The following is a 12,880-nucleotide window of genomic DNA, read 5'->3' as shown; positions in this document are numbered from 1 at the left end:
AATGACACCAGATCTTTAACTTATGTACTTGCTTTTCCTTCTCATAGGTTCTGTTCTTACAGTATAAAAGGTTAAAAAGAAACGATAGTGGCTTCAACTTGTCATATAACACTTTATAGTATTTTTATACTGACTCTTTTTTAAAAGGGCCTCTTATTGTCAATCCATCATAAAAACTGAAAGAAAAACACATTTGCTAGGAGATATAAATCATACTCCAAAGTTTGGTTTGCTGATACTCCTTATACTTTCAGGTCAGAAGACGCCTCATCTTTTCAACACCTGACAACGTGTCCCTTCCACTCCTCTTGTTCCCAGCAAAGAACACAGGAAAGGTAATTTTGTAATTGCAGTGGTAAGAGGAGACTGATTAGTTCTTCTTTGTTCCATAATCCTCTTACATAATTCTTTTAAATTAAAAAGCTGAGAGATAAAATAGTCATGAAGATCAAAATGACAATTGAAGGCTGACATATCTGCCGAACAAGCTCTAATATTATTAAATTATTGTCACTGGAAGAAAAAAAAATGCAAACACCTCAGATATCTTCCTCTGTATACAAAGGGAAACAGCCATGAAAAAAGCATAAGGGAATCAAATAATCATGGCAAAATAATATGTTGGATATAGGGTTTCAAAGCTAATTATCTGAACAAGCTCTAGTCTCCACAAGTTAGCAAATAAGTCACACACAGGCAATTGAAGAATCATTACTGCTCCCTTCCCTAGGTCATCTCTCCTCTGTAAGTGTTTTCACAAAATATTTAGGACACATTCATTTGACTCACCAAAAATAAGGGACAGAATCAAATAGATCACTGGACTGAGAGCATATGTTTATTCATTGAAGAAATAGCATTTGTGTAAGAAACTAGGATATAACTTGAGAGTTGCAAACGCTCTCCAATTGTTCAAGACTTTGACTTATGAAATAAGAATGATGTAAACAAACAAAAACAAAACCAACCAAAAAGAATGACACAACTTTTTAAAAGGCCCTACATTTACAGTTCTGTGTGTTGTGACTCATGATTGTTAAACATGGTACATGACAAAAAAAATCTGGATGAAGGGGAAACTGGGTGATTGGTTTAGGGGAGAGAGAAGTCGAAGCAGACTCAGCGCTGGGTGGGCTGGGGCTGAACGGAAACAAAAGGAAAAGTGATCCCGTGGAGTGGGGGAAACGCTGCTCAAGGGTGAGAAAGCTTAAGGCACGTTTAGGATGTGCGAGGTTCTAAGTGGAGGTCACAAGGACTTGGAAAGGAGTGGGAAAGACAGACAGAAGTCAGGTTAAGGAGGCTCCGAAAGTCGGTTTGGGGAAAGCACGCTATATTCCAACAGAAGCCACTAAGAAGCCAGCACGCACCGCCAGTAAACCAAGAGTGCCTTTCCACTCCCAATGTTCTGTGAGTCTCACATCCTGGAAAGCATTGCAAAAAATACTACAGAATGGTAAAAGCTAAAAGCAACAATCAGAGAACAGGGGGCCGGGAGGGGGGCTTACAAATTTCGAACATTCTAGTTTCCATGAAATAGATGACATTCAAAGAGATGACCCCTTGGCTGTGTGTGGAAAGAAGGGAGGAAGGCCTAAGATAAGTTGCATACCTGAATATTTCAGAAAATAGCCCCAGGGACGGTAGTGTATTTCCCTTCACATCTGGCCTTTTAGCTGGCAAGAGCAGTAAATGAATGTCTGAGAAGGCCCACCCTGGCCCCCCTGCTGAATCTTAATGTTCATGGGACCATTTACCTGCCTGACACTTCAACTGGCCCTCACTACACTACCAAAAATTGAAAAAGGCTTTTTGTTCGTTTTCAAGCTGGTTCTCAACGCCCTTAACCTTCAGATCCTTTTCCTCTTCCCTTTCTCCTCCATTCTGAGTCTCCATTAACTTTGCATTTCCAATAGAACCCCCATATGTGCATGACATTTAATGTCTCTATCACATAGACTAATATTTGAATAAATATTAATTCGCCATGTGATTTTAGTTTACATCCAAAGTCAGAATGGGAAACTCATTGAAGGAATTAAACATCTTTGTTAAAAATGTGATGTAAGTGAACAGTAAGTGCTCATGTATTCCAGTTACACTGAATTGAGTGGTTTTAGTTGGTATGTGCCACGGTTCTTCAGGTGAGCAAAAAGATTTCTCTAATCATTTTTAAGAGCCGAAACTTCAAAAATCTCATCTTTGGCCCTTGGGTCTTTGTGGTTTAGGATCAGAATAGACTAAAAGTAAGTATCTTTTCCCCAAATGATAGTAGTCTACCTAGAAACTTAAACACATCAAAATCAATAAAAGTAATTCCACTTAACAGTAACAAGATGATGGTTCTCACCTGACTTTCTCATGACATTATCTGCATTAAAAATTATTAAGAATTATATTTTCAAAATTCGTATTGTTTCCATGTAAAATGCAGCATGCATGTTGGACAAGTATCCTGCAACCTCCTGAATATAGCTGATGCCATGAAACAAAAGAATACCCTAACAGCTGGGTTGTTTTAAGTTGTCCACAATAATTATATTTCGTAAAGAAAGAAGATAAAGAATGAGACAGAACAAGAAAGGCAAGAGTAATGCTAATAAAATTTACATTCCTAGTGCACAGAGAGAAAAAATCTGCCCAATTCAGTTAATGTCTTGTAAAAATGTGAAGGCCTCTCTTCCTTGTATGAAGTGGCAATCACAAGCTGCAAGCCGTAACCAGCCTCAGCTGTATTATGCATCAAAGGACACTCCTTACCTACCCAAATAAAAAGGATAGTTTGAAACATAGTGAGGAAAATTGTTGAAGGCACTTTGAACATACTCTTAAAGTCCATTCTTTGAAAGAAAAGTGAATGTCTAGTTCTGGAGAACCCTTCATTTTCACAACAAGGAGCTAAATTTAACTTTCTCTAATCCTGGCTCTTACTATTTGCATAACAGTTAAAGGTGTGATGTGTTGATGACCAGTTTACTAATGGAAAACAGAAGTGAAAATTCACTCAGCCTTGAGGCAAGGTTTTAAGAAGCATAGTTAGGTAACTGGTTTTCAAAGGTGTGTAATTTTATAGGAAGGAAAATGGTGAGAGTACCTCACACACTTTACACAAATGTCAACTTCATGTAGAAAATTATTCCCTTGTAAGAGATCGATGAAGACACTTTCTGGTAAAAATAAGAAGAGAAACAAGTTTCTCTGAATAAAAGAATAAAGATTATCCTGGCATCTGTAAAAAGACTGCTTGGAATTCACAATTAATTTTAAAGGCTTTCATTCATTAGAGATCACTCACCAAATAATTCAAATTTTAATTTAACATTTAGCTCTTTCTTATGTAACACTAATCATATCAGAGTATACTAAACACTAAAAGAAAAAAATAATTCATTGGAACAGTATTTTTATATGAAAGAGTATAATTATCTCTTGAAGTCTTCCCTTAATATAAACATTATGGACAAGAAGTTTGGATCTTGGCTTTGTAGTAAAAAAAAAAAAAAGATTAGACAGCATAGAATAATGAACACTGATAATGGAGGCACTAATGATAAAGAAGAAATCTGAATTAATTGTGTAGTTTCATGATATAGTGTATTCATCAGAAAATCAGTGTGGGCTACTTAGTCCACGAAGAATTCGTGAAAAGTTTATTAGATTTTGATGCCTTTTGTGAAAGGGAGGTAGAGACAGAAAAATAGGTAGAATCTATCTTTATATATTATATAAAGTATATAACATATAGATATAGATACTTTGTGTTATATAGATAAAAGAATATATTAGACATTGGGTTTTATATATGATATATATTAACATATATAATATATTTATCCACAGAATTCTAGCAATCTCAAAGTCATAAATCATATTTTATGACACTACCTAGTACCCAATGTAGTGTTCCTCTAAATGAGATTATCCGTATTCTCTATCTCAGAATTACCTAAGGATAAGGACAGGAGCTAAATAAAAATGCAGATTTCTGCCACCATCCCAAACAAACCTATTGAGAATCACTTGGGTGAGAGGCCGTGGAATCTACATTGAATCAAAATGGAAACAAGTGATTGTTATGCACACAAAGCTTGTATAGCAACATTCAAAAACCCTGCACCATGACCATCATAATGTTGACAGCTACAATGCTAAAGGTGACAGACGTGTTTAGTAGAGAAAGCAGGGTGTCGCCCCAAAACACTTTGGGGTATTCTCAATGTCTTTCTTTCTAAGTTGCTCCAATTCCATGGGGGCTCACGTGGCTTGTAATTATCTGGATAATTCACACAAAAATTGTATATATCTCTATAATATCCACATGTCATATTAGTGTTTCTTGAATTTTATTGAGGTTGCCTGTCTCCAAAATACAGAAAGCCAAAACATAAATAAATAAATAAAAGGTACTAGAATTGGACTAATTTTCTTTTATAATCTAAATCTTGGGTTGCAATAATATTCTAAAAATGACTCATTGGTGAAGACACTGGGAAAAGCCATCAACAATTTGACTCCTTCATGCTTACATTGCCTTTGTCTCACGTCAGTAACAATGACAGCATACAGCACGATATTCATCACTTTCTGCTTTACCAATGAAGAGGCAAAATTACATTAAGATTATGAGCATTAAGATGGAGATATTCCCTTCATTCTAAACATTTTTTGATTGAATGACAATATTGGCATATGCCTTTCCTTTTTTGTGACTTTTCCCAAGCTAAAGCTAGTACAAGATAAAGCAAGGAAATGTCAATCAATAATTCATATGATGTATTAGTGACATAAAAGATTTAATAGTTGTTTTTAATAGGTGTCCATGCTGCCCGCCTGTTTGTTTGCTTAGTTTTCTTTTCATTCCCCAAAGAAGTTTTAGATGGAGACAAATGTTACCATTGTGGGTCAAAGTAACACTGACTCTGGCTCAAATTAATGTGTTGAATTATTCTTCTTCAGTGAAATGTTTATAACATAGGTAGGTGAATGAGACATGGTATCTAGTGGATGATGAAATCTCTCATTGCCATAGAACAAAGATGTTTGAGGATAAAGAAAGATCCAGCAACTTCCCTAAAGCACTAATGGTATTTTCTTCTCCCTGAAATTACTGGCTGATACAAATGGTTTAAAGAAAATTGCAGCTGAGCTCAGAAAGAGAAGTGTTTCACACTCTGTCTGCATCCAAAGAGGTTGATCTGCTTGGGGGAGGGGAGTGTTGGAATCCATAGAAAAAGGTGTGCATTATTTCCATAAGGCTCTTATAATCAATTTCAACTGGTTCAATTATACAATTTCTTTCTATTTTTTTTTCATATAAAGGTAAGTTTAATTCTGTTGCTTACCAACCTCAGTACTAGGGACTAAAGTCCACCCTAGAGAACTGAAAGTTAATCAAAGATCATTTAAGGTCATTTTAAAGTCATTGTGGAAAAAACTTATTTCTTTGTATTTGGGCATAAATACTTAAATATGATTATTTTATTTTTATAGTAATAGTTTGTTTTGGAATGGACAACCAATAGGCTAAGCACAGTGGCTGTGCAATTGAAAGCAAAGTAAGAAGGTTGAGTTCCTTTAGGATTAATTCATTTTAGCACAGCCAAAACATCTATTTCTTTGCCTCAGGTTGCGTATCCAGGCCAGGCCAGTTCTACAGTTGTAAAAAAAAAAAAAAAAAAAAAAAAATCTGCCTCTCGTTGCTATGGTGGCCAGACCACAGAGTCAGACTGGTTTGACTTAATCATTACCACTCCTGGTCTTGCAGTCTAAGCTCCTACTCTTCCCAGCATAGGTGCCAGAAGACTTTTAATATCCCCATGCAACCCAAAAATGCAAATACAGAGGGTAGACTATCTATGCCTGCACTCAGATATCTTCTTGTGATTTATTGGCTAATCAAATAAAGTTAAAGTATAAGAAGACATGTCTTTGCCGTCCACTGTGTGCAAGGGCTGCCCGTGTGACTCTTTGATTATCTTATAGAGGGAAATGAACATAATCAGAAGAAATAAAAAAGGCCAAAGGGAAAGTGTAGCTTAAATTGCATGTATGAGAGTTGTAATGGCTTATATTCACTATGAGCTCAGCAGAAAAACTACCAGAGGCAAATTCAGCATTCAGTGGAATACAGAGTATTTAATATGCCATTTGCATTTTGACAGCTTAGAAATGTCTACACTGGATTTGCTGTCTATCTTCTGCAATAAGCACTAACCAGCCACCAAGCTTTTGTTTATCTATTTCTTAAAGGAAGCAGAACTGTTTTCTTGACATTTTCAAAGCTGTGTTGGTGTGTGTTCCAGAAAATAAATTGGAGACTAAGGAAGCATTGCCCCCAGGAGGAGCTGTTTTTGCCTCTAGGACCGTGGAAGTACCATGTCTGTGGCGGTCTTATCTAGCTTGACCTGCCAGCAGAAAGCCAGTGCTCACACAGCCCTTCCCTTTCCTCAGGAGGCCCCTGCCAGCAAGATGCTTCAGCCCCTGGGGAATTCCACTCCTCCTCTATCACCTGCTGTTTGCTTCTCTGGACTCATTTGATGAGACCTCATTGCCCTACAATTGACAAAGCCTGTCACTTCCAAAGAAAGACTGGGTGGTGCTTACCTTTTCAAGGACTTAAAAAAAATCCCAAATTTACTAACTACATGGGTGCCCTAGAAGCACTGGAAAGCTTTTAGCTGAACAATTCTGAATTGCAATAATAATAATACCTTTGACAATGCAATGAAAAAGACATGATCTGCTAAGCAAATCACGAATAAAGAGATACTAACTTCATTTTAAGTGGTCCACCTTTGTAGGGCATGATGGATTAGGAGTTTTCTGTGAAAGCTCTTTATTCACAGGAGTTTCCTGGCTTCATTTAGAAGAAAGTATAATACATGGGATGCCGCCCAGCCCTAAAGGAATTTGATCAGCAAATTAAAGGTCTTAACATCCTTCTTGGCGATATGGATTTTTAAAAAGGGAACTCAACCAGAAGCATGCAGACATGGGAGGGCCTCTCTCTTTTGCTACTGAGTTGCATGCTTTCTGTGGAAATTCAGCAAACTGTGCTTAAATCTCTGCTGGATGGGTTGGCGAATGAATGTTAGGATTGCTAAATTTCATGAACACTCCACCTTTCTCTTCCAGGCTTCCTAAAATGAGACCTGGTCTGGGCTCCTGGTGTCATACGTGCTCCGTTTTGGGACGCTCTCTGGGTAACTAATTGAATGCAAATACCTGCATTCCGGTCTCTGCACATATGCAAGAAACACGGAGGGCAAACTTTGTCCAAACAACCGGAAGATCAGCCCCAGATTAAGGGCTCAGATCTGAGCAATGGCTCAAGGAACGAATTACCCCACCTCTTTACTAGATGAAAATGTTTTCTCCCGCGGTCCGTGAAAATGTGCATTTAAATAGAGACGCACATTTTGGACATAACCTTTATAATACCATTAATAATCAAGAAGAAAAAGGAAATCAACAGTGAATTCCTGCTGTCCCCAACGTTTCACTGAAGAGTATATAGCACCATCCATTGAAGCTGAAATTCGAGTACCAAAGGTAACGGCTTCCAGTGACCTCAACAGCGGCCGCCTACAGCCTCACGACTCCGCAAACAGGTCACGAATTACACCCCACGCACCAAAAACTCTGTGCCTGCCTTCGCCACAGCGGGAGCCGCCACCTGGGCGCGCAGCGCAGCTGCCGGTGGCGCTGGCCCGGCGCCCTCCCTCCTAAGCGCCCCTCCTTGGGAAAGCCCTACTGCGCGCAGGCGCCGCAGAGTCGCCCAGGGAGCTAGTGGTTGAGCCCAGAGCCGACGTCCCCAGGCGGAGACCAGACTTAGGCCACCTGGGCTTTGCTCCGCAAGGGGAATGCGACCCCGCCCCAGTTGCTAGGGCGCACGCATAGCGACTCCGGTGCTGGCGTCACCAGCCTCCTGCCTGCAGACAGCCCCTTCCCACGCGGCCATATGCGCATGCACTTGACCCCGGGGGCGTGGAGGAGACAGGACCCTGGGACCTGCTCGGGTTAATTAAGAAGCAACGCTCACTCACCGCCATGGGGGCCAGACAATAGCGCAGTGAGCATGGCGTCCCAGCGTACTGGTCCCCCTCCGCACGTGCACACACGAATGCACACACACACACACACACACACACACACACACACACACACCACTCCAGCACCGTGCACGCGAGGGGCCTGGGACACTGGGCTCTACTCCTTGGCTTCTAAAGCCTGGATCTGTGGCCTGCAGCGCGCCAGAGGCGCTCTCTTTCCTGGCGCTGCCCGCCAGGGCCCAGGGGCGCCCGGGACTTTGCGCCCCCTGCCCCCTTTGCCCCAGGATCAGCCAGAGCAGCCTCCGCCCACAGCCCGCACCTCCACACCCTCGCTCCGCCTCCGCCTAGCGCAGCAGCCCACCCGCGTGGGGGCGGAATCCGCCCGGCACACACGTGTGCGGATTATTAAGCAGCAGAGCCAGGGCTGCCGCCGTCTCCACGCAGCAACCTCTGCTAATTGCGGGGGAAGGGAGCTCGGAGCGTGCGGAACTCGGGGGAACCGAAAGTGCGCTCAGAAGCTGAGTTGTCTTCCTGAAACAGGGGCAGCGGGGGACCCAGATGGGCTTTGAGTACAGGGGAAAGGGCGGGAAGTTTTGCGGAGTTGCGTGGCGGGTGTTTCCTCTCCACACAGAGGCTTAGCTGAACGATCTGGGTTCTGCCCACGGGTCTGGCCTCTGCCCCCCGCTACGCACACCGTGCACACGTCCCAGGGCACAGTCCTCTTTGCCCTGGCTTTTCCTGCTTCGTCTCTCAATTCCCAGCTAGTTCAGGGCGGCTGGAGGCCGCTGCCAGCCGGGTCCTGCACGGCCAGCTTCTTACACCGGTGGTGTCAGCACCACGGTCCGGGCAGGGCATCTGGTCCCAGCCGAGCAGACAGGAGAGGGTCAGTATCTGTGGGAAGCTCCCGGATCCCGAGTGACCATGAGCTTGGGCGACTAAGACCCACTGCTTGCGCTCCCCAGGCATTCCCGCAGACCCCCCTTTGCGAGGCAGGGCGGATGCCTGTGTGGAGGGGCTGGCGCCCAGCGGTCAGCTCCTGTCCACTCTGGACGGCCAGGGGGGAGGAGCGGCCGGGAGGAGAAGCCCAGCCTGCAAATGTCTCCTCCTGTCTCCAGGCCGATCCAGAGTTTCCTAATGGGCCAGACACAGCCCTCCTTCGCCCTGTCAATCACCCGCGAATCTGGACCACCGGAGGGACAAGAAGTGAGTGAAAAAGAAAATGGAAGAATCTAGAGACGAAAGGGGACTTTTATGTAAGGAGAGAGCAAATGACCATTAAAAATCACAGGAATTGACTCCATCCTTCAAAAAGGAAAAGGAAAAAAATCTATGTAGATATTAATGTTCCCAGTAGAGTCTGGCGATGGAGTGCTGATTGATAGAGGAAGCGCCCAGGGTGGCTGAGAATGAGGAAAGGAGGGCAGGCACTTTCCAATGTGAAAATCAATCAATATTCTCTCTCTCAAGGGGGCTTGTTTTCCTTTCCAGAGAATGGACAAGTGCAGGAGCTCTTGCTGCCTGGAGGCTGCAGCCTGTAGGCTCCTTAGGAGAAAACATTCCCCAACTCAGTCAAGGAGAAAACTAGGATCACAGAGCCCGCGCCCCAGGAGCCACTCAGAGGGACTCCTCCCCTGACGGGGTGGACAGGGACTGACCCCGCGCCCACAGTGCTACCTCTGACGTGGACGCTGGTCCAGGACTCCCCGCCTGCTCCCCGCACCTCGCCAGCACCTACAACTTGGAAGGAGCGAAGTCGGGGGAGAGGAGAGGGGGGCGACCTCGCAGAGGCAGCTACTCATCGCTTGCCGAGTAGTTGGAGAGGGAAGGAGGAACAGGGGAACGGGGCCGCATGGGTGCGGGGAGGCAGCCGGCAGGGAGCTTTGCGGGTAGGTACCGACCTCCTCCCTAGAGAGCCCGAACTTGCAAGGCCGGAGGGTCCGGGGAGAAAGTCGTGGGCACCACCCCCAGCAGCCCCGACCCGCGGTGCCCGTGTCTCGGAGGAGGCAACACCGCCCCGCCAGAGCGCAGTTTCAGCCCAACTCGCCTTTGGCTCCTTTCTCCCGACAGCCCACGGCACCGAGAAAAGGGAGACATCTCATTTTAGCCCAAGTGAGGGGCAGGAATGGCGGGGGTGGGGCGGGGGCAGAGGAGGGCTGGAAGAGCGCGATGGAAGCTCCTCTCCCGGGCGTCGCGTTCCCCGGGCGTCGGCGATGGAGAACCAACCGCCCGGCGGATGCCAGCTCCTCTGTCCCCTGCCGTCCCCAACGCAGACACTTGCGTTCGCACGGGGCCTCCGCGGGCGCGCGGTCTCCCCCGGCGGGGAGCGAGCCTGTCTTACCCTTGGCTGCAGTGAGGAGCGCCGCGCACAGAACCAGCGGCACCAGGAGCAGGGACAGCGGCTCGCAGCTCCTCCGCGCAGTCATGTCTGCAGATACTCCACAGGCGCACGACGCGATGGCTCTCTCAGATGCGCGGGTCTCCTCCGAAGAACGGCGGGGCTACGAGCAGAGCCAAATGATCACCAGAGGGCGAGGCGAGCCGGAGAGGGAGCCGGGTCCCGAGACCCGCCGCGCATCCGACGCCTCCTGCAGGTCTGGGCGCCCGGCTCGCTTGCCTTTCATAGCATCGGGTCCCGAGCCACTGCAGGGCTGAGCCTCTCCGAGCGCGGGGACCCGGCTGGCGGGGCCGGGCCGGGGACGAACGCCGGCCGAGCCGGGCAGGAAGGCACCAAGGCAGCGAGGCTGCGGGAGGGGGCGAGGCGGGGAGAGGAGCGCGCGCAGCCAGGAGAGACCTGGAGATGAGGCAGCTGGAGAGAGAGCCAACGAGTGGGAGATGCGGGGAGGGGGGCGCGGGGGGAGGAGAGATTCGGTCTAGAGAGAAAAAGGCGGAGAGCGCACAAGACAGGCTGCTAGCGGCACAAGGAGCCGCTGCCGTGGCGGCTGGACTCAACCATCCCTACCCACAGAGAGGGGAACGAAGCTGGGCACCGCGCAATCCCAGACAGAGCCCAGCCGCTGGCCCTCGGGCTCCCCGCACCGGACTGCGCTCCGCTGGGCCTCCAGCGCCTGGGCGCGCAGGCTGGAAGAAGACGACTTGTTGGGCACACAGGGCAGAAACAATGCAATCGGGCAACTCGAGCAAACTAGGGGGTGTCTGCAAGGGCAGAGGCCGGCCTCCATCTACTGATCTCGCTTTTTGCTGCCCAGAGAAGCCCCTGCATAACTTAGAACAGAAATGCAGGTGGAAAGAGAAAGGGCACAACCTCTAATTCCCAGAGAGAGAGAGAGAGAGAGAGAGAGAGAGAGAGAGAGACAGAGACAGAGAGAGACAGAGAGACAGAGAGAGACAGAGAGAGAGAGAGAATACACACACACACACACACACACTTTTTTGGAGGGGGGAATTAACAAAAAGACTATTTGCAAGGAGTTACACAAATTTATGAATTTCTTGACTTCAGGTTGTGTTAGGGTTATCCATGCATACACTCCAGGTTCAATCGAAATTCAAAGTAAGGAAGAGTCTCTAGAATTAATACTATAGTCTGATTATGAGAACTGGTTTGTTGTCACACCTTCCAGTGAAACTATATATATAATCCAATGCGTTGGGAAGGGGCCTTAAGAGAGGGGAGACAGAGGCGTTCCCTTATTCTGCACAACGATGACGCCAGCAGAGAGAGAATAGAGCTCTACGATAGCAGTGGTTGCTACAATAAACTGGATTCCACCCAGCTCCCCAAATAGAGGAGGTATTCCTTCAATTTCTGGGGAATGTGTAAAGCAAGACATTTTAGGGAAAAGTGGTACGATAATAGAAAATCCAAATAAGTGAATGCTAGTTTTCACAAAGGGACATTTAAAGAATTCCCCATTCTTGACCAAAAAGGTTTAGTCTTTTTGAAGGCCTGCAGGGACCAGGATGTGGAAATCCCACAACGTAATAAAAGAGGATTATATTCCTCTCTTGGAGACATTAAATACTGTAATACACTAAATACTGTATCGTGCTTGTCAGTGAATGAGTGGTAGAATGGAGAGCCCATTTTTGGCAATTGCTCAATGCTCACTGCATCTCCATTTCATCTCAGCCTGTTTGGGGAATTAAATAAATTGATAGCTTCATAATGTTTTATATCCCTCCTTTAATTTTCTTAGATTCCCCCCTCCACCCCTGTGGTCTCTGGGCCACATAAGAATGTTATTGTGGATCCACCAAGTGAAAGACTACAATCTTGGAATGTAAGCACCAAAGCATGACCTTTTTGGTCCCTTCGGAACCTACTGGGAGCAACTGGAGCCACTACCCAAACTCTCCTCTCTCGTAGAGACAGGACCTTCCAGATACGAGAGCAGAACTGCTTCACGGGAGAGTTGCAGTCCTACATATGATTGGCTTCCACGGTGCCGAGCTCTAGCTGGCGGTGGCTGGCCCTGGAGGGAGACTGTGGAGGCTCAGAGCCTTAATCACCAGGAAATTCCCAGTGAGACGCTGAGTTCTGTTCTTGAGGCTGAACTAAGCTTGTGAAAGGGAGGGTCACCCCCTCTGTGACTTCAAATCAGACCCTAGAGGGTATCTGTAACTCAGCAAGTGAACAAAAATGCTTTTCAAGGCCCATTAAGTGCTCCAATAGTTCATTTCGAGCTCCTCATCAGGAAAAATTGATCTCTTTCAGGAGCTAAAGAGCTGACTTCTCCTTGAGAAATGGTGTCTTGTGTTTGCACTGCCATTCCTAATGACTCGTGTCACCAAGAAGGATTTCTGCCATTAGAAAACATTTCCAAAATCTAACCCTGCTGGGCCGGGACTCATGTGTGATTTTCACCCTGTCA

The 12,880-nt window shown here is 45.9% G+C and overlaps 1 protein-coding gene across 2 annotated transcripts in view; it reads right to left on the bottom strand.

Moving 5' to 3' along the window:
• The window catches only part of CSMD1 (CUB and Sushi multiple domains 1), a 1,569,742-nt gene extending 1,558,745 nt beyond the window's left edge, over positions 1-10,997 (bottom strand). For both annotated transcript variants that reach the window (XM_020282735.2, XM_075997279.1), the window contains exon 1: positions 10,387-10,997. In XM_020282735.2, the coding sequence (XP_020138324.2) occupies positions 10,387-10,471 (85 nt within the window). In that variant the 5' untranslated portion in view covers positions 10,472-10,997. The remainder of the gene's footprint in view (positions 1-10,386) is intronic.
• Positions 10,998-12,880: the final 1,883 nt, after the last annotated feature.

Source organism: Microcebus murinus, chromosome 24 (assembly GCF_040939455.1).
Source record: "Microcebus murinus isolate Inina chromosome 24, M.murinus_Inina_mat1.0, whole genome shotgun sequence".
NCBI lineage: Eukaryota > Metazoa > Chordata > Mammalia > Primates > Cheirogaleidae > Microcebus > Microcebus murinus.
Note: the sequence above shows the minus strand (reverse complement) of the source record. Positions and strands in the feature narration are given on the sequence as shown.